The sequence below is a fragment of the Brassica napus genome, chromosome C1, assembly GCF_020379485.1.
Source record: "Brassica napus cultivar Da-Ae chromosome C1, Da-Ae, whole genome shotgun sequence".
NCBI lineage: Eukaryota > Viridiplantae > Streptophyta > Magnoliopsida > Brassicales > Brassicaceae > Brassica > Brassica napus.
In genome coordinates, this window is record NC_063444.1 from 26387082 (window position 1) to 26409184 (window position 22103).

Below are 22103 nucleotides of genomic sequence, written 5' to 3' on the forward strand. Positions count from 1 at the left end.
CGTGTGCATGCTCGGTCGCTACGTAGCGACCAAGCTTCGGAGAGAGCTCGGTCGCTACGTAGCGACCGAGCCGTGTACGTGCTCGGTTGCTAAGTACCGACCAAGCTTTGCTGAGAGCTCGCTACGTAGCACGCTACTGAGCACGCTACGTAGCGACCGAGCTTTGGTGAGAGCTCGGTCTCTACGTAGCGACCAGCTTTTGCGCTGGTTGCTACGCGGCAACCTTGTTCGCGTCTTTCTCCGATTTTTCGTGAATGTGTTTTTTCCGCAAGATTCTTCGTAAAAATAGATCTTTTTCTAAGATTTATTTTTCGTAAAAACGTTCATGCCGATTTTTACGGACTTTCAGACATTGATTTCGTTGTGACCGATTTTGACCCCAACAATCAACCTTATTAGTCAGAAATCAAAGGAATGGGATGTTGGACTACTGTAGAATTATGTTGACCCTGCTGATATACCTTTCATAAGAAGTTTGGCTATAAGTTCAACTCATCGCCGCAATACATTCTGTTCGAACTACACTAGGAATGGCCACTACACAGTTAAATCTGGATATTGGGTAGCCGAAATTTATTGAAGATTTAGGAAGAGATGTAGGCACTGGAGTCCAAGCAAAGGCTTGGACGATAAAAGTGTCTCAAAAGATATATCGTCTTATATGACAATTGATAACAAGACATGTGGCACTAACGAGGAATTTAATTAGGTGTAATATGAGATGCGATACTATTTTCCACGATGTGGAGAACCAGAAGAGTATTTTACTCATGCCATCTTCGAATGCCCGCAATCTTTACAAGCTTGGTCCCTATCAGCGGTACCAACAAATCCAAATATCTTTCTGGTACCGAGTATTTACGCTAATATGGATTATCTCTTCTGGAGAAAAAACAACATTGTTGAGCAAGAATTAGACAGGGATCCTTATTCCTGAAAAATCTGGTATATTTGGAAGGCCTGAAATGACAAACTCTTAATGGGGATAGATAGGATCTATTAGAGCTAGTTCGTTATGCAGAGAGTGAGTGCCAAACCTGATTCCATGCAAACGAGATGGTGCCATCAATTCCACAAGAACATAGTATTGAGGATCCCCAAGTCTTAAGCTTGGGTAATATATGCATGATAGATGGGTCATGGAGATCCACCACTCAGTTAAGCGGGTGTGGATGAGTTTGGATGGCAGTTTGGGGAAAGTATAACTTATGGAGACACAAAATTTTCCACGGCGAGAGTCTGCCTTGCATTCAGAAGTGGACAAACTATGATGGACGATGGAGAGTATGCTTCAGTATTCGACATGTCAAAGCTTCGGGACGGATTGCAAAGATTTGATCGCCATGATTAAGGAGCCTCATGCTTGGCCAAATTTTGCTATAGAATTAGAGAGGATAGATACTCTGCAGATATGCTTCCCGGATTTCAAGATCATTCATATTCCCCGAGCGCAAAATCAGATCTCAGATTCGACTTCGAGATCTTTTGATAGAGAATTTTATTTTAAATGGTTGTTCTATTCCGGTTTGATTATTCTGAACACCTCAAGTTTGAGTAATAAAATAGTTGTTTGCGGTCGAAAAAAAAAGAACGCGTACCAGTTTAGGCCACATCAGAAAATCGTTTGGTCAAATGCTGCCATAAGCTAGTAGATAACCCACGTTACTTCCAATTTTTATTAAATCCGCCTTTAGTTTTTTTTGAAGTCTCATCTTAACTCACCTAAATGTCATAAATTTTCTTTCTATTTTATTAAAGATCTAAAAAGAATCAATCATCCATAAAAGTTCATAATTCCCGAAATATATTCAAAATATTTGTAGACAGACACTTGGGAGAGGACTATAAGTACACAGAGATCCCTCGCAATCTTCACATCACACCACCAATTTTGGTTTAAGGGTTTCATTCGATTTGGAAAGCGATCTCGTAATTTTTTTCGTTCTCTCTCGAATCGAAAGCTTTGTTTCTCTGTTGATTGATTCGTTTCAAAATGTCAGGTTTGGTGATCTGAGAAATGGCGACAAGTGAGAAACAAAGCAGCCCAAAGCCCCCACCTTCGCCTTCACCTCTCCGCAATTCCAAGTTTTTTCAGGTGAACATTTCATAGTTTTGGATCAAAAATTCTCGATTTTGTTTCAGTTCCTGCGATACCCATTTGATCTCTCATGCCTTGATTCTCGCTCGTCTTCCCTACTTTGAAATCTGCCGTTACCCATGGAATCACGTGTTCTGATCTATCTTTGCTATTTACTCATTTGTTTCGTTTACTTGATCTCGTTCGCGATGTATATAATCGAACGTGTAGTTTAAGTGATGTTTGATTGGTCGCAAGGATTGAATCCTGGAGATTCCATTTAGAACATTGTGGCATGTCAAAGAGCGATTGTTTCTTTTTGCTAATATGTGCTGATTTGATTTGTAAAATGTTATCCTCTCATATGTGTAGTCGAATATGAGGATATTGATCTCAGGAGGAGCTGGATTCATTGGATCTCACCTTGTTGATAAGCTGATGGAAAACGAGAAGAATGAGGTTCTTTCTCATTTAAAATCTTGTTTAAGCGTCATTTGATCAACTACTCATTGGTTTACCCTACCCCCTCTTAGGTGATTGTTGCTGATAACTACTTCACTGGTTCCAAGGACAACCTCAAGAAATGGATCGGTCATCCTAGATTTGAGCTCATCCGTCATGGTATTTTGGTCTTCAAAGTTCAAACTCTCTGCCTCGTTGCTTCTCTTATGTCCAGAAGATCAGCATCTTTATTTGTGTTTTAAACAGATGTCACGGAGCCACTGTTGATCGAGGTTGATCAGATTTACCATCTCGCATGTCCCGCATCTCCCATTTTCTACAAGTACAATCCCGTGAAGACCATCAAGACCAATGTGATCGGCACACTTAACATGCTAGGTCTTGCCAAGCGTGTTGGCGCAAGGTTTGGGACTCTTGCTGATCTTTAATTTCCTTCTGTCCCTAAATAAGTCTTTTCTTTTGAACAGAATCTTGCTTACCTCTACCTCGGAGGTGTATGGAGATCCTCTCATCCATCCCCAGCCTGAGAGCTATTGGGGAAACGTCAACCCAATTGGTAGCCTCATACACTTCATCATTTCGTCTGATATGTGTGCCTTTTACACTGTCTTACAAAGTGGATGGTATGATGATAGGGGTTAGGAGCTGTTATGATGAAGGCAAGCGTGTAGCTGAGACTTTAATGTTTGACTACCATAGGCAACATGGAATTGGTCAGTTTTATTTTCCTCGCTTCATCAAGATTCTCTCTCGTCTTTTGTTCCTTACCTTGTTCTCTGTAGAAATCCGCATTGCCAGAATCTTCAACACTTATGGTCCACGCATGAACATAGATGATGGGCGTGTCGTAAGCAACTTCATTGCTCAAGCACTTAGGTGAGCTCTGTTCCTCAATTCGTCGAGCTATAATTCGGAAGTTGATTATTCATCTATTTGGTCTTGTTGAATATTATTATATAGGGGTGAGGCATTGACTGTTCAGAAACCTGGGACACAGACCCGTAGTTTCTGTTATGTATCTGACATGGTTGAGGGGCTAATGCGCCTCATGGAAGGAGATGAAACTGGTCCCATCAACATCGGTAACCCAGGTTAGCCTCCTAACACTCCTCCATTAGACCCAGTATCTTCCCTTGTGGTTTGTGTCTAATCTTGAATAGCTCAGGCGAGTTTACGATGGTGGAACTAGCTGAGACAGTGAAGGAGGTGAGAGTCTAAGTCTAGTTTTTCTCTATTTGATAAAATATTTAGAGTGCTTTCAGATTCTTATGATGGTTATGAGTTGCAGCTGATAAACCCGAGCATAAAGATAAAGATGGTGGAGAACACACCCGATGATCCAAGACAGAGGAAGCCAGATATCACAAAGGCTAAAGAAGTGTTGGGGTGGGAACCGAAGGTGAAGCTCCGTGAAGGCCTTCCTCTTATGGAAGAAGATTTCAGGCAAAGGCTCGGAGTCCCCAAGAAGTAAAAACTTTGGTTCACAAATCAAACCCAAACGTGAATGCACACTACTATAAGTCAATTTCTACATTTTAATATCCACAGTTCAAGTGGTTGGTTTAATTTCATATATAGTATGTTTCTATTTACTGCAGTCTGAAATGTTATTTAGGTAGAAATAAAGATCACGATGGACGAAAGCTATATTCTTGATATTTCTAGCAATTGATGTTTTTGACTCTGCATTCACCAAAGCTAATGACGCCACAACCTACCGAAACATAGACTCTAGGTACAAGACTATAACCAGTGCCGATCTAACATCTCATAATGCCCTACGCCAATTCAAAACACTATGCCCTTATAGGGAATTTGCATCTAATAACCATTAAAAGAACAATAATTCACTCTATAACCATAGCAAAAAGATGGCTAGAATATGTTTATATATTTTTGAGAGGATTGCCGAAAATTCCCTGTTTTGTTGGAATAAAATCACCTCAACTGCGTGAATTATAATGCAGGTGGGGTGATTCACGCAGGGCTAGGAAATTTTGAAAATGCCCAAGTTTTTAGGGTTGGGCACATTCAAAAAGTGCAAGTTTAATAGTTTATTCATCAGACCCACAACCAATGATGAAGTGATTTCTATCTTGGAAGGCCATGCTGTCTTCCACAGTTGAGATTTGAGATATCGTATGTTTGGCCACCACTAGAAATGGTCTTCTGCCTGCCGGAATGTAAAAGAATTATGCCCGATCCATTATCTTGATTTAATTATCGTTCAATTTTGTGAAGGAAACCGTCGGTGTGTCCCAGGTTTACAAATTGGTGGAAAGCGCTTCATCATTTAGTGAAAATTATGGCCTTTGCAATTGCAACGGACCGTAAGATGACATAAACCAATTCATGCGTAACAGAATCACCCATCCATGAATCAATTTTCAATGATATTGATATGTTGGAGACGGATCACATCGCTCGTGAGAGCTGAAACTTATACAATCAAAATTTATAAGAAGTATACAAATTTTTTGAGAATCGAATTTTCTGGAATAGCCAACAACTGTGGGAACCGAAATCCGCACCGTCGATTTCCGTAATCGAGGAAAGTCAAGAAATCCTAAATTTCCCTGAGATTTCGGATTCTATCGAGAGCCAACGACAAGTGACCAAATAAATGCGGAAAATATGTAAAGACAATAAACGAGTTTAGAAAAAGTTGATCTTATTTCGAATCCGCGTAAGAGGGTTGCGATCATTACAAGAGATTATAAAAGCTTCGGCCGCAAGAGCTGTCAGCGAATTACCTAGTTCTAGCAACCTAAAACCTTAAACCTAGTTGAGTCGCAGCTCAATAACAGAAGACGAAAAAGAAACGAAAAAGGTTTTCATTGATTTCGGACTGAACCTTATGAAAGGCTGCCTACGTACCCCTTTCGAGGATCAAGCCGAACGTATTTCGATTGAAAGAGTAGAACAAGAGATCGAACCGCCGTTGCGAGTTCATCTAGTAATCGAGTGCCAGTCATAGAAACAAAATATATCGAGAATAATGCCTAAAGTTTCTAAGTGCAGAGAGTTCTAAGAGTGAAAAGAATTGTGTCCTTGCCTCTTCAACCTCGAGTCCTTATATACTCCTCCTAGAGGCGGTTTGCTCTTTCCCTTTCTGCCCTCGGTCGAGTTTATCGCTTCGCGGAAATATTCTATTTTCCTTCGATCTTCGTGTTTATCTTTGGAAACTTCACATTTATCATAACGATTGGGCTCGATTTCGTATAAAATCGCGAGTGGGCTTCGAGTCGCGTTCTGGACCCTTTCAGGCCGTTTTCCGACTTAAGTGTTTTTACGATTTATCGAAAGAGCGCTTCCGAAACGACTTCGATTCCGAAGAATTCAAATTTCTCGTATTGTGGAAGCAGTTCGAGTTGTTTAGTTAACCGTTGTTGTTTTATACGATCAATTCGAACTTCATACGAGACAACAAGTTCTTGCGGTTTTTAAATCGTAAAGTTTTAACGATGACTCTGATCGAGATGAAACAAGAGCAGGTTCGATCCAATACCGAAGGAGGGAGCTACGAGGACAGGACGAAGGCAGGCTTAGTTTATCCAACTCGCCAAACGGGCGAGTTGGACTGCTCGTTCGGTCCAACTAACCCGTTAGGAGAGTTGGACGACTTGCTCGATCCAACTCGCCTGTTCGGCGAGTTGAATGGCTTGCTCGATCCAACTCGCCCGTTCGGCGAGTTGGACGGTGCGTTCGGTCGAACTCGCCCCTTCGGCGAGTTGGACGATGGTTGTTTCGTTGTTTGGGATCCGTTTGTCCGAGGCCTGGAGTAACGTTCTCGAAGACTTAGCGTGCGAATCCTTTTCCGAGTTGATAGGAAGCTCGATTTAAGTTTTCCCGCTTCTCTTTTCTTTTGAATTTTATCTCTCTTTTTTAAAGAGGACATTTCCGGGGAAGATTCAGACGTTGATTTTGTTGTAACCGATTTTGACCACAACAACAACAAGTAATCACAAAAAGATACGCGTTGATATGCTGAAATTATCCCGAGAGCACTCTCACAAATAAGAGATCGATTGTAATACTTGGGGATCAAATCCATAAGAAGCTTGAATGACAGAATAGACTATCAGTTATTGGTAAAGCTAAAACAAAAATTGAAAGCAGTAAATCAAATAGAACAACATATCGGTTTGTAAGCAGATAGCAAAAAACGTTGGATCCAGGGATATCAAACATGCAATAAAAAACTAAGATAAATAGTTTCGAAGGGTTTATTAATTTTATCCTAGAACCCGAATTCAGTTATCAGTTATCCAAATCTCATTGCGATAAACTGTCTAAGTCTAGATCCTTGAAGGCCAACTCTCGTTGCACGACCAATTTTTCTAAATAGGAATTAACAATTCAATTTGATATGTTCACTAAGGTAATTGTGTCTAGCAACCAAGCTCAGCAGGATTAGGATCAAGTAATCAATCACACTCTCGTTTTATTCCAATTATCCAAAAATCAAGCTTTTTTGTTTTATAAATTGTTAATAAGAGTTTCACCCATCTCTATTTAGTTATCTTTAATCTTTCTAACATAATTTGTATAAACAAATTATTATATTTAGAAAAAAGTATTTCATTTTTTCACATATGTTATAAGTTGCAATTTTTTTAAAAACGGATATATATATTACAAAAATAAGAAGATGAATCAGAAGTATTTCATATACTCTACCTTATTTTCTAAAATAGAATAGAAATGAGGATTCATGGTAATAGTAATAGTTGAATACCACTAATATGAATTGACTTGTTTAAAAAAATTTGAATATAAAATTACAAAATTTTATATTTAATTCAAAAAATACTATTTTCTTCTCTAAAACTAATACACATTTATTTTGGATATATTGTATGTATTATGCATTAACTATTCAATTTTATAGAAGCAGTATAGTACATTATCTCTTTATCCTCTCTCTCTTCCTCCCTCCTTTTCTAGTTTCTTTTCTCCTCCTCTTCTTCCTCCCCATCCCTCTTCCCTCTCTTCATCCTCCTCCTCCCCTACTCATCTTCCTCCCTCTCTTTTTTCGTCCGTCTTTCTCATCCTCCTCTCTCTCTCTCATACGCTTGCCTCTCTCCTCCTCCACCCTCTTGCCTCCTCTTATTCCTCCCTCCTCCTCCCTCTTCTTTCTTCTTCTCTTTTTCCCTACTCCTCCGGGCTCTTCTTTTTTTCTTCCTTCCTCCACATATTTATTCATATGCTATAACTGTAACATACTTATTTTATTATTATTATTTAATATACTATTCTATTTTACCCTTTCTAAATAGAATGTTTATGTTAAAATTTAGAAGACAGAAACTTGTGCCATCTTATTTTAATGCATGAAGATCATAATCATTGATGAAAAAAGTTAAACATGTCTGATTTTTTTGTCAAATGTCACATCCTACCGTGTAAGTGATACAATGGTTACTTTCACCATTCTTTGATCAATATGCATATTCTGCAAATTAACCATCTTATATATATAATTCAAAATCATTTAACAAGAGTAATAAAAAAATTGAACTTCCATAAAACAATCAAATTTAAAAAAAAAATGTTTATAAAAAAACAGAATAAAAAATGCTTATTGATGAAATATTGACCTTCTTGCATTTTTTTCCTACAAAATAATTCATCAAACTCATCTAGGCAAGTCTTTCAACCATAGATGTCTCAATTGATAATAGAGCCAACCCATTTAATCTCTTGTGATATGGTAGACCGCAAATAATTATTTATTAGTTTCAACTTCGAAAAACGTCTTTCACTTGTTGCAACCTATACTGAAATGGTTAACATAAAATAAGCAACTTTTGTGTTTTTACAGAAATCCTCTATTTTCTTCAAAAGTCAAGCACGTCAATAAGGTTTCGAACACAAGACCTTTCAGTTGGTGAATTGCATTATCGATCTCAATATGTTCTAATTGCAAGCTCTTGCTTACAGTGTTGACAACAAAAAGAATGTCATACCAAACAACCATGCCAAATAAAAACTCAAAACCTACAATTCCATGTGTTTCACTTAAAGCAAGAGATTCAGAACTACTTCGTGTTACTAGGTCATCAGTACTTAATGCTTCTCTGATTTCTGAGGCTTGAAATCGTGTTGCTTTGACACTTTTAACATGAATTTTCCAACTTATCTGGACAAAGATTTAGGGTTAATCCCTTAACCATGATTGTAAATATGTACTGTCACTTTGTTGAAGAAGCAAATAAGCAATATATTCTTTGAACAATTTCAAAAAAAAAAGACACAAATTTTGAAAAAGAAGTTTCTACATCACATAGCACAAAACTGAGATTAAGACAACCACATGGTGTGAAGAATGCCTTTGGATTAATTTCTAACTACTTTTTTTTGAACTCCTTTGTTCTTTCCTTTCATATTAGATCAATTGTCATATCCTTGTCCTCTTACATCACAAATATATAACTCTACCTCAACCAGTGCATCTTGGAGTGAAGTAAAAAGCTTTATCCTGATTTATCTTTGACAATCAAAAATGTCAAAAACAATTCCTGAACCTTGATTGATATTGTAAAAAGTCTACAACGAAAATAAGTCTGTCGTGATAAATCTGCTGGAAGAAATAAATTTTCCAGAAATTAATAAATCTGTCATCATGTATCGCAGGTTTTCAACGACATACTTTTGATCAATAACATAGATTAGTGTTATTTGAGTAATCTTCTCCTTTTAAAAAGCTAATGAGATTTCATGTGTTAATCATGGGAAAAGATTATTTTGTAGTTTTGGTGTAAATGGTTATATCCATAGTAGACTTATCGAAAATTCAAAAAAACAAATCATAAGAATTCAAAACAATGGTTACATTGATATAATCAGTTTTCATAAGCCAGGGTACGAAGATCACAAATCTGTAATCGATTCCAAAATCATCTAATTATCAATCCTAGCATAATGAAAGAGTAGAACAAGAATAAAGAGTTTGATCGTGGTTACCTTATTTCGAGACAGTTTCAGATGTATGAGCGTCTGTGTTCTCTCTCAAGTCTGCGCCTCTTTTCAGTTTTTCCAGTTCTGCAAAAACCCTAACTCTAAATAATTTTATGGGAACAAATTATATAGAGAAACTAATTATGCCTAACAAAAAGTATATTTCCCGCTTATGTAATTTGACAAAACAAATTGATGTGGGCTCAATTCACGCAACCGTCAATCGTATTTGGACCGCTCCCAAGGCGGGTAGCAAGATTGATGTCCAGTTTATTGCGAAGAATACTGTGTTGTTCCGAATTGAAAATGATCAAATGAGGAACCGGGTGATTCAAAGAAAGTATTGGCATATAGCGGATATTCCGTTGGTGGTTAATGTCTGGACCCCAGAGTCTGCTCAGCATCCTCCAGACTTGTCAGCCATGCCACTCTGGGTTGACCTCAGAGGAGTACCAAACACACTTTATTCCCATAAAGGACTGAAGTGCCTGGTTGGGGCAGTGGGACATTTTGTGAAACTGCATCCGAACACGGAGAAATGTGTGAGGCTGGACATGGCCCGAATCCTAGTGGAAGTCGATCTACATAAGACTCTGGTGGAAAAGATCACTTTCACGGACAAAGCGGGAGCTTCACACGAAGTCGAAGTCAATTATCCTTGGCTCCCTCCCCGCTGCAATGTCTGCTGCAGGTGGGGACATAAGGGACAGGACTGTTCGAGTAAGGAGATAAAAATCCTTAGTAAGCGAACAGGGGAAACTATCTACGCCTCGATGCCGCGTGAAGGGATAACTGTCGGAGGAGGCAAGGGCAAAGAAGTGGAGGGTAGCAGGGATATTGGTGTGAAGGATGATAAGATAAGAGGAGGGGACGAGACTGGGATTGTGGAAGCAGTGGAGACAATGCCTAAGGAGGGAAACGCTATGGAGCATCTAATAAAGGACCTGGAAGAGCTTTCACCTGTAGCATCTTCACACGAGGAAAAAACGAGCAAGATATCTGAAACATCTAAGGAGCTTTCTAAGACCATTGACGTGTGGGTTAACGGGAAGGGAGTGAAGGCATCAGGCGATGTGAACGGAGAAAAGGAGTTTACGATCTCCCCGTCAAGATTTAGTCCTTTACAGGACATCGATGAAGAGGAGGAAACATGCTTAGAAGGAAGTGGAACGGAAGTTGAAGAGGTCGAGTTTCGGGGAAATATAGTGGATGGCAAAAAAGAAAAGGAATTACAGGTGGCATCGACAAGTAGGCAACAGGGGTCGGTGCCAAGGCAACTTCGGGGGAGAGTAACTGGTTCTAAAGATATGAGTAAAGGCGGATATGGAGGAAGGCACGGATCGTCAAAAAAAACTTCCGGTAGGAAGTTATGACTTCTTTCTTTGCATGGAACATGCGTGGGTTCAATCTACCACGCAAACATCGAGCCCTCAAATCATGGTTACAGGAGGAAAAGCCTTCTTATGGCTGCCTAGTAGAGACACGAGTCCAGGAATCTAACCATCAGTGGTGTATGAATGTTGCTATGCCGGGATGGAACTCTCTTACTAACTACGAATATCATCCTTTGGGGAGAATCTGGTTTTGCTGGACGGATGAAGTTGTAGTCACACGACTGCACATGAGTGCACAGGTGATCACTTGTGCTATTCAGAATCCCTCCACCGGAGAACAATATATTTGTTCAGCCATATATGCATTTAACACGGCAGAGGAAAGGACCAGACTATGGGAGGAAATCAGAGGCACAAAAGTTGCGTATGGCCACCTAAAGCTTCCTTGGATCTTGATTGGCGATTTTAATGAAACACTGGCTTCTAGTGAGCACTCCAGATCTTTGGAGTATCGTAGAGACTTAACGGGTATGTATCAGTTTCAGGAGTTAGTGGCGGACTGCTCGGTTACTGATCTCCCCTATACGGGAGCTTTATTTACTTGGTGGAACAATCGAGAGGAGGGCCCCATCGGAAAGAAACTGGACAGAGCATTGGTAAACCAAAGCTGGATGAGTCAATACCCAAGCTCCTCAGCGCACTTCGATGCTGGTGGAATCTCAGATCATGCAAGGTGTCTGATCCGTACGACAGGAAATGTTAACGATGCTAGGAAACCATTTCGTTTTTTCAACTACCTGACTGAGCACAACGAGTTCCTACCAACAGTTCAGCGAATCTGGGATACAACGCCACCGCTGTTCCATTCTAGAGCAGCCCTTTCACGTTTGCACAAGAAACTAAAACTCCTGAAACAGCCGCTGCGGGAGCTGAACAAAACGCAATACGGGGACCTACCGGCTCGTACGAAGAATGCTTATGATGTGCTGTGTGACTGTCAAAACATAGCACTAATAGACACAACCCCTGGAAACTTTGCGAGGGCAGCGGAGGCAGCTAACAGATGGAACACCTTAGCTAGAGTGGAGGAGAAATTCTACAAGCAGAAGTCTTGTATTCGCTGGCTTTCGGTTGGAGATCAAAATACCAAGGTGTTCCACAGTATGGTTCAAACGAGGAATGCAAAAAACACAATTAGAAGACTTGTCACGATTGAAGGAGAAGTCCTCACTTCGTTACCTGATATCAAAAAAGAAGCAGTCTCATATTTCCAATCATTCCTACAAGGACAGGATCCAAATAGCGAGGTAATTTCGGTAACTGCTCTGCAGGATTTGCTGACCTATAGGTGTCCTGGTGATCATTCTGCTGCAATGGTCCGACCTATCACACCAACGGAAATCAAACGGGCGCTTCATTCACTTCCAAATGGGAAAGTTTCAGGTCCAGATGGGTTCACTAAAGAATTTTTTATCGCAGCATGGCCAATCATCGGAAGGGACTTCATTGTGGCGGTTCAATCATTCTTCGTATTTGGATTCATGCCTGCTGGGGTAAATGCAACCATTCTCTCCCTGATACCTAAGACAACTACTGCACAGACGCTAAAGGATTATCGGCCAATCGCTTGCTGTAATCTGCTATACAAGGTCATCTCCAAGGTACTAGCCAATAGGCTAAAGATCATTTTCCCCGATGCGGTTGAAGCAAACCAGTGTGCATTCATAACAGATCGCCTTCTCTTAGAAAATGTACTACTCGCCTCTGAGCTGGTCACTGGATACCACAGGAGCACGAACAAGGAAAATTGTGCTATCAAGTTTGACATATCTAAGGCATTCGATACGGTCAAGTGGTCTTTCATTACTTCGGTGCTTCAAGCAATGGGAATGCCTCTTCAGTTTATCCACTGGATGAGGTTATGCATCTCAACTGCAGCTTTTTCTATCAATGTGAATGGAAGTTTGGAGGGTTTTTTTCAGAGTGCCAGAGGGATCCGACAAGGATGTTCTCTCTCGCCTTACTTGTATGTCATCCTAAATAATGTTTTATCAAAAATGATCAACAAAGCTGCAGATGCGGGGGAATTTGGTTATCATCAGCAGTGTCAAGATGTAAAACTTACTCACTTGTGCTTCGCGGACGACATACTGGTCTTCACCAACGGGACTTCCGAATCGCTATTGGGTATTCTGGGTGTAATGCGCCGGTTTGCATCTGTTTCTGGGTTACACATAAATGTAGCAAAGTCTTCCATCTATGTTACAGGAAGGAACATCTCTGCTCTCCTCACTACTGCGGCTTCTATGGGTATCAGTCTCGGTACCCTACCAATCCGGTACCTAGGAATGCCGTTAACAACGAAGACACTATCCAGCCATGACTATGAACCGCTTATAGAAAAGATTCGTGGGAAGATGCTGTGTTGGTCCAACAGATTTCTGTCCTTTACAGGAAGACTACAACTGATCCAGTCGGTCATTACAAGCATGGTTAACTTTTGGAGCTCGGCTTTTATCCTACCGGCCAAGTGTTATGACACCATCGAAAGCATGTGCAGCGCGTTTCTATGGTCGGGCTCACCTACACAAACTCACAAAGCTAAGGTCAGCTGGGAGGATCTCTGTTTGCCTAAGGACGAAGGTGGTCTGGGTGTGCGGAAATTCAAGGACACGGCAAGAGCCTTTGCCCTTAAACTCATTTGGAGACTTTACACAAAACCGGCTTCCCTATGGGTAAGTTGGGTGAGACACTACTTGCTCAGGTATAATTCCTTTTGGGATGTGAGAGGAGAACAAAATGGATCTTGGATATGGAGGAAGCTCCTGAAACTAAGAGATGTGGCCTATGAGTTCGTTAGATTTGATATCGGGGATGGTAGAACTACTTCCTTCTGGTTTGACAATTGGCTTGGAATTGGGAAATTGTTTAATATTACAGGAGCGGTGGGCACCACTTATCTGGGTATATCACGCCATGCCAAAGTCAGTGACGCAGCGAGGGGGAATACGTGGAACATTCGCGGACGTAGGAGTCGGCGGTACGGGGAGCTTTATGGCAAGATCTTAGCGGCGGCTGCTCCCTCCTCCACTAAAGGGCGCGATATTATACTATGGAAGCATGGGGTTGATGATTACAGGACCACGTTTTCAGCGGCAAGAACTTGGGATCAACTAAGAGAAAGGAGAAGTAACATGGATTGGTGTAAAGTGGTATGGTTCGCACAGGGGGTTCCTAGATTCTCCTTCATAACATGGCTGTCAATAAGGAACAGGTTATCAACGGGAGATCGCATGCGAACATGGGGTATTACTCAGGTTTGTGGCTTTTGTGGAGAGAGAAATGAGACAAGAGATCACCTGTTCTTCGCCTGCCCATACTCTTACACGATATGGGAATCTCTGGCAAGACCACTTGTTGGACGGAACATCAACCCAGATTGGGCATGGACTGTCAATCGGCTACGTACTATGGGAGGAAAAAGCCTCGACTCAATTCTCGCAAGGATGCTATTCCAAACTGCCGTGTACTACGTCTGGAAGGAAAGAAATTCAAGGCGTCACCAGCAACGAGGGATCCAGAGGGATCAATTAAGAAGACTCATAGACAAGGCAGTTCGGAACCGCATTTGCTCTTTGCGATACACTCATGGCCACAGATTGGAAGGGTTACTAAGAAGATGGTTTCAAGTTACTCTTTAGCATTCGATTTGTTTGTCGTTGGCACCTAAGACACTAAACAACTTTTAATCGTTTGTAAAAATTTCAAATGTTGATCAATAAATTTCAAATTTCATAAAAAAAAAAAAAAAAAAAAAAGTTCCCGGGCAGAAGATTTATACAGTTTCCACTTTAAAAAAAATAAAAATACATATTTTTCATGAACAAGGCGATAAATATGCAGCCACTCTTGAAAATGAATTAAGCTATTGTCTAAAAAAAATAAAATAAAACGAAAATTAATAAAAATTCACTTTTAAATTAACACTGATACAAAAATCAAAATTAAGAACAAAAACACCACACCTTAAGGGAAAAGCTGAAATGGAACGATTACTAATGAACACAAACTTTGAATCGAAAGAATTAATTAATATTCAGAAAATGAATATTGGGGCCAGAAATCATTAATCTAATGGAATCAAAGACTGATTGATCAACTTTAAAAGATGGAGCTTTTGTTCAGGCGGTGGATTTTGTCATGCAACACTTAGTTAAATCCCACTATTCAATTTGATGTAGAAAAATATATTAACTGAAAGATATTTGTGTTACTTTTTATAACTGATAGATATATTAACGTCATTTATTACTGATATTTCTTTTATATCTTTTAGTTAAATTGATGCTAGTCAAACTGAGCAAATATTTCACTTAAGTAATTGATGCAAATCATATATTTGCGTTGGTTATTTAAAAGTGATATAAATTGATATTGACTTGTATCATTTTTATTTTAACTGATGTTAATCAAGTTACTATTAACATCATTTGTTTTAACTTGATACAAAATCACATATTTAGTGTCAATTTTATACTAATGATTCAAACTAGAGTCTGTTATTTTTTTGATACTTTATAAGTGATGGTATCCTTAACTGACATAATTTTTAGATATCAAAAGGTTATTCTATTACTCAAATTTGAAGTGCTCTAAAAAATCACACCGAAATAAAACAACCGAGAAAATACAATTTCGGATGAAAAGCTTGCAGTCCTAGATAAAGAATCAGCAATATCGTTCTGTTTGTAAGGGATATAAGAAATCCTCACTACAAGAAAACAGCGGTATTCTGACGGACATTCCGACGGAAAATGAAATCCTCGGAATTTCCTCGGAATATACCGACGGAATTCCGAGGAAACATCAATCCGTCGGAATATTCCGAGGAAATTCCGACGAACTAGTGATCGATCGATGTGTTTTTGGACATATACCCATCGATCGATCACATTGTTACGCTTTGGTCCATCTTAGTGATCGATCGATGCGTTTTTGGACATAAATCCATCGATCGATCCGTTTATAAAAAAACATTCGAGATTTTGAAACCCCAAACACTAGTTCCTCGGAATTTCCTCGGAATATTCCGAAGAAATTCCGAGGAACACTTGATATCCTCGATCGATCGATGGGATAATCTCATCGATCGATCACATTGTTACGCTTTGGTCCATCTTAGTGATCGATCGATGCGTTTTTGGACATATATCCATCGATCGATCCGTTTATAAAAAAACATTCGAGATTTTGAAACCCCAAACACTAGTTCCTCGGAATTTCCTCGGAATATTCCGAGGAAATTCTGAGGAACACTTGATATCCGCGATCGATCGATGGGATAATCTCATCGATCGATCACATTGTTACGCTTTGGTCCATCTTAGTGATTGATCGATGCGTTTTGGACATATATCCATCAATCGATCCGTTTAAAAAAAAATTGACGTTTTGAAACCCCAAACACTAGTTCCTCGGAATATTCCGAGGAAATTCCGAGGAAGAAAAGGGTTTCCTCGGAATTCCCTCGGAATATTCCGAGGAAATTCCGAGGAAATAGGGTTTTTAAACCGAAAACAACGTTTTTGCGGTTTGAATAACACCTATATAACCCTTATTAAGTGTCTTACGTTCATTATGAAGTCAAAAATTTGTTCCTTACCCTATAATAAACACTTTTTCGATTGTATGAACGAAATCCCCACAACATAAGAGAAACACATATACACTTTAATGAACGGTAAAGGGAATACTTACAATTCGTTTTGAAATTTGTTATTTCATGGTTTATGCTCATCTATACAAAGAATCCTCAATGGTATGCATTACAATTGTATAAGAAATGAAATACGGCAAAAAAAATTGATGTTTTGAAACCCCAAACACTAGTTCCTCGGTATTTCCTCGGAATATTCCGAGGAAATTCCGAGGAAATTCCGAGGAACAATATAAATTAATAGAAATACATGCACAGGATATTCTTTTTCCTCGAATTAATGAAAATATTCCGAGGAAATACCGACGGATATTTAAGTGGCCGTCGGAATTTCTTCGGAATATTTTCATTTAACCGGGCAAACAAGCCGCCAAATATTTTGGGAAAATTGAAATTGAAAATACTGAGGAAATTCCGACGGAAAATATCCGTCGGACCCAAGGTTTTATAAACTCCAAACGCATCTTCTTCCCCATTTCTCTCTTCTTCCTCTCCGGCGATCTCTCTCTCCTTCCGGCGTTCTCCACCTTCTCTCGCGACGATCTCTCCGGCGAATCCTTTCCATTCCCTTACAAATCATGTAAGGACCCTATCCCACTCTCTTAGGTCCTATTTGTTAGGTTTTTAAGTAGATTTGATGATTTTAGAAGGATTTTGATAGATTTTTGTTAGGGTGATTGGGTAGGATTGTGATTTGTTATGTAATAGGTTTAGAATTGTGATTTGGTTGTGTTGAATTGATTTAGAACTTTTTTTATAAATTGTTCATTATTTTTGTATTTACAAAACGTTTTTTCTATATAAATTCGATTTTACAAAACATTTTTTGTATATAAATTTGATTTTTGGATTTATAAAAGATGATTTCATATTTATAAAAATATTTATATTTATTAAAACTAATTTTGTATTTATAAAACATTTTTTTGATTTATAAACACTATTTTTTTATTTTTGTATTTATAAAAACTATTTTTAAATATACAAACCGTTCTTTGTATCTAAATTCGATTTTTGGATTTATAAAAGATGATTTCATATTTTAAAATTAATTTTGTATTTATAAAATATTTTTTTATTTATAAACACTATTTTATTATTTTTTGTATTTATAAAAAGATGATTTGATATCTATAAAAATATTTATATTTATAAAACTAATTTTGTATTTATAAAACATTTTTTCATTTATAAACACTATTTTATTATTTTTTGTATTTATAAAAACTATTTTGTATTTATAAAAAGATGATTTCATATTTATTAAAACTAATTTTGTATTTATAAAACATTTTTTTTATTTATAAAAACTATTTTATTATTTTTTGTATTTTAAATATGTTTTCTATTTCAATTTTAATTTTATATTTTCGAATTTCAATTTAAAAAAATAAATTTATAATTTTTTTTTTTAATTTTGGAAATATTCCGAGGAAGTTCACTACAAGAAAACAGCGATATTCTGACGGACATTCCGACGGAAAATGAAATCCTCGGAATATACCGAGGAATTTCCGAGGAAATTCCGAGGAAACACAAAATTGGGTTTCCTCGGAATTTCCTCGGAATATACTGACGGAATTCCGAGGAAACTACAGTCCGTCAGAATATTCCGAGGAAATTCCGAGGAAAACTGTGTTCCTCGGAAAAAAACCGATGAATTCCGAGGAAATATTATAGCCGTTGGGGGATTTTACAAAATTCCGAGGAAATTCCGACGAACTAGTTTTTTCCGTCGGAATTCCGTCGGAATTTCCTCGGTATGTCGGCAGGATTTAAACTATAAATACAAGCACTCCTCTTCCTCTTCATTCACTTCATATCTTTATCCTCCCTCTTACTCTATTTACACACGAATTTGATTCATAAAAAATATGTCTTCTTCAAATTATTTTCGTTCTTGGATCGATCAACCTCATTTGGATCCGAACACGAGATTGCTTACGGAAGAATACCAACGAGGTATAACCGAATTCATGGGGTTAGTTCACCGACAACCGGAAGCAAAAACAGGTATGTTAAGATGTCCTTGCTCTAATTGTAAAAATAGAAAGGTTATTAAAGAGTGGGATGTTTGGACTCATCTATATTTGAGTGGGTGTACACGAAGTTACAAAATTTGGTATCATCATGGGGAAACTGATTATGAACATGGTAGTACTAGTGAACCTCAGTCAGCGGTTAGATTAGAAGAACCAATTAGAACGGATGTAGATTATGGTGTAGGTACTGAGCAGATGGTAAATGATCATTTTAGAGGGGAAGATTTACCCAATGCAGAAGCTAGGAGATTTTATGATATGTTGGATGCTGGAAAGCAACCATTGTACGAAGGTTGCAGAGATGGTCATTCAGCTTTATCATCTGCTACAAGATTGATGGGCATTAAAACAGATTATAATTTGGCTGAAGACTGTGTGGATGCGATTGCTGATTTTGTAAAATGTATTCTACCCGAGGATAATGTAGCTCCTGGTTCATACTACGAGGTTCAGAAACTCGTAGCTGGTCTTGGTTTATCGTATCAGGTAATAGATGTATGCAGCGACAACTGCATGATTTATTGGAGGGCGGATGAACAGCGGGTTACATGCAAATTTTGTGGAAAGCCTCGTTATAAAGATACGAGTGGAAGAGTTCCAGTGCCATATAAAAGGATGTGGTATTTACCTTTGACGGAAAGGTTGCAGAGGTTGTATCTGTCTGAACGCACAGCGCAACCAATGAGATGGCATGCGGAGCACTCAACAGATGGTGAGATCAGACATCCTTCAGATGCAAAAGCGTGGAAGCATTTCCAATCAAAGTATCCCGACTTTGCGTATGAGAGAAGAAATGTCTACCTTGGATTATGTACTGATGGTTTCAGTCCGTTTGGCAAGAGTGGAAGACAGTATTCTCTATGGCCCGTCATTCTTACACCATACAACCTCCCCCCAAACTTGTGCTTGCGACGAGAGTTTTTGTTTCTCTCGATTCTCGTTCCCGGACCAGAGCATCCTAAGAGATCACTTGATGTGTTTCTTCAGCCACTAATATATGAGTTGCAACAACTATGGGCTCAATGTGCTGAAACATACGATGTTTCGTGTAAAGAAAACTTTCAAATGCGGGCAGTACTAATGTGGACAATAAGTGATTTTCCAGCATATGGTATGTTGTCTGGATGGACAACGCAAGGAAGGCTATCATGTCCATATTGTCAAGATAACACTGATGCTTTCCAACTAAAGCACGGAAGGAAAACGTGTTGGTTTGACTGTCACAGGAGATTCCTACCACCTGATCATCCATATCGTAGGAGTAAGAATTTCTTTACGAAGAAAAGGAGGGTGTTTGACAGTCCACCTCCAGAAATTTGTGGGAAAGATTTGAAGATACAACTAAGAGATTTTGGTGCAGAAAGGACGCCAGAAGTCGGTGGACATGAGCGTTTTCCGGTAGATGCTGTTGGAGAACTACATAACTGGCACAAAAAAAGTATTTTCTGGGATCTGCCATACTGGGAGGATCATCTGCTAAGGCATAATTTAGATGTCATGCATATTGAGAAGAACTTTTTTGACAATCTCATGAACACGATCCTTAATGTTCAAGGTAAAACAAAGGATAATTTGAAGTCAAGACTGGATTTAGTCGATATATGTGCTCGTTCAGAACTTCATGTTGATGAGAATGGTAGGGCTCCTTTTCCCATATACCGACTTGATGCAGCGGTAAAAGATGCGTTCTTTGATTGGATTTCAAACGATGTGGAATTTCCAGACGGTTACGCATCAAATTTGCGTAACTGTATCGACAGAAAGGAAGGAAAGTTTACTGGCTTGAAAAGCCATGATTGCCATGTAATGATGCAGCGCCTCCTTCTGTTCGCCTTCAAGGAACTATTACCACGAAATGTTCATGAAGCAATTGCAGGGATAAGTGGTTTCTTCCGCGATTTATGCACGAGATCAGTGACTCTTGAAGGTATTGAAAATTTGAAGACTAACATAGCCGTGATTCAGTGCAACCTTGAGAAGATATTTCCTCCCTCATTTTTTGATGTTATGGAGCATCTTGTTATTCACCTGGCAAGAGAATTGGAACTTGGTGGTCCTGTGCAGTATAGATGGATGTATATGTATGAGCGGTATATGTTCCATTTGAAGAAGATGGTGAAAAATTTAAGTAGGGTGGAAGGTTCTATAGTCGCACAGATGATCAATGAAGAAACTTCAAACTTTGCCGAGTACTACTTTCCAGCAGAAGTTCAGACCAAAAACAGAAGACCTGCTCGGCATGATGATAGAGGCGAACGGGCAACATATCATGTTACGGTTCCAGACATTTTCACAGACGTTGGACGACTTAGCGGAAAACCAAAGGACCGTCGACTTACTGAGCAGGAGCGCAGTCATTTGCAAACATATTTGCTCACCAACTGCGAAGACGTTCTTCAATATGAGAGGTAAATAAATGAGCTTACAAATTTTTATTTTAACAAGTTGAAATTTAAATCTTAATTAATTACATTATTGTCATCATATACAGGATTTTCATGGCAGAAAAGCGGTTCGAGTATAGATACGCCACAGAGGACGAACTAGAAGAAATGAAGCAGAGAGAATTTACTGAATGGATGTTTACTTATGTGAGTGTTTTAAACAAATTAAAATATATTTTATCACATATTTATAATAATTCACATTTATTGATATAATATATATATATGTGCTATTAATAGGTGTCTGCTGGTTTGGCCAGAGGTGAAACATTTGACGATTGGATACGTGAGATGGCCGTTGGACCAAACTTTGTTGTGAAGTCATATCCGAGATTTTGTACTCGAGGATATGCATTCACAACTCAGAAGAGGAGACGTTCGAGTACGACTTATGATGCTGGCGTTTGTTCTGCATCAGGAGATGATGTATACTACGGACACATACATGAGATTTTGGAAATCAAGTATTTGGGCATGGTTGGATTGCGCTGTACTATTTTCTATTGTGATTGGCACGACAACACCCCAGATCGAGGTGTGAGAACAGATGCATTTGGTGTTACATCAGTAAATTCGAGGCGAAAGCTGCAATATTATGATCCTTTCATTTTTGCTTCCCAGGCCGATCAGGTAATTAAATGTTAATTATTCAGAATGATTCATCATCATGTGTATTAATTTATAATTTTTCTAAATGTTACAGGTTTGTTATATCAAGTACCCCCGGGTAAGGAACAGAGATGATCCATGGGTTACTGTTACAAGACTCAACCCGAGAGGCCGAGTTCAGGGAAGTTCTGAGCTGGAAGACCCACTACAACTAAGCACATCCGGCAACTGTAGTGCAGCAGAAGATTTAGCTGGAGTTGGCCTTGTAGTCGATTTAACCGACTTTGGAGAGGAAGCCGTCGTTCACGTAGAGGATGAACCAGTGATTGGAGAGTTTCACCAAGATCCAGATTCAGATTCATCTGGTGATGATGACTCGGAAACAGACTACCATTGAACTTATTTTTTTTTTTTTTTTAAGAAATACCGAGGAAATTCCGAGGAACACTTGATATAACC

General features: G+C 38.9%; 2 protein-coding genes across 3 annotated transcripts; both read left to right on the top strand.

Annotated features, from left to right (window-relative positions):
• The first annotated feature begins 1675 nt into the window (after positions 1–1675).
• LOC111202302 (UDP-glucuronic acid decarboxylase 5) lies at positions 1676–4227 on the top strand. Of its 2 annotated transcripts, XM_022694991.2 has the most exons (11): positions 1677–1929; positions 2001–2095; positions 2450–2536; positions 2611–2698; positions 2786–2942; positions 3007–3095; positions 3175–3252; positions 3322–3415; positions 3500–3630; positions 3705–3745; positions 3828–4227. In XM_022694991.2, the coding sequence occupies exons 2-11, from the start codon at positions 2018–2020 to the stop codon at positions 4008–4010; spliced, it is 1026 nt and encodes a 341-aa protein (XP_022550712.1). In that variant the 5' UTR covers positions 1677–1929; positions 2001–2017; the 3' UTR covers positions 4011–4227. The 2 variants fall into 2 exon arrangements, with proteins under 2 accessions (XP_048601822.1, XP_022550712.1); XM_048745865.1 differs by having other exon boundaries at positions 1676–1929; positions 3175–3415.
• A 5586-nt stretch (positions 4228–9813) lies between these two features.
• On the top strand, positions 9814–10872 carry LOC111201735. Its single transcript, XM_022694026.1, has one exon. It carries the CDS (start codon positions 9814–9816, stop codon positions 10870–10872), a length of 1059 nt encoding a protein of 352 aa, XP_022549747.1.
• The last annotated feature ends 11231 nt before the right edge of the window (positions 10873–22103 follow it).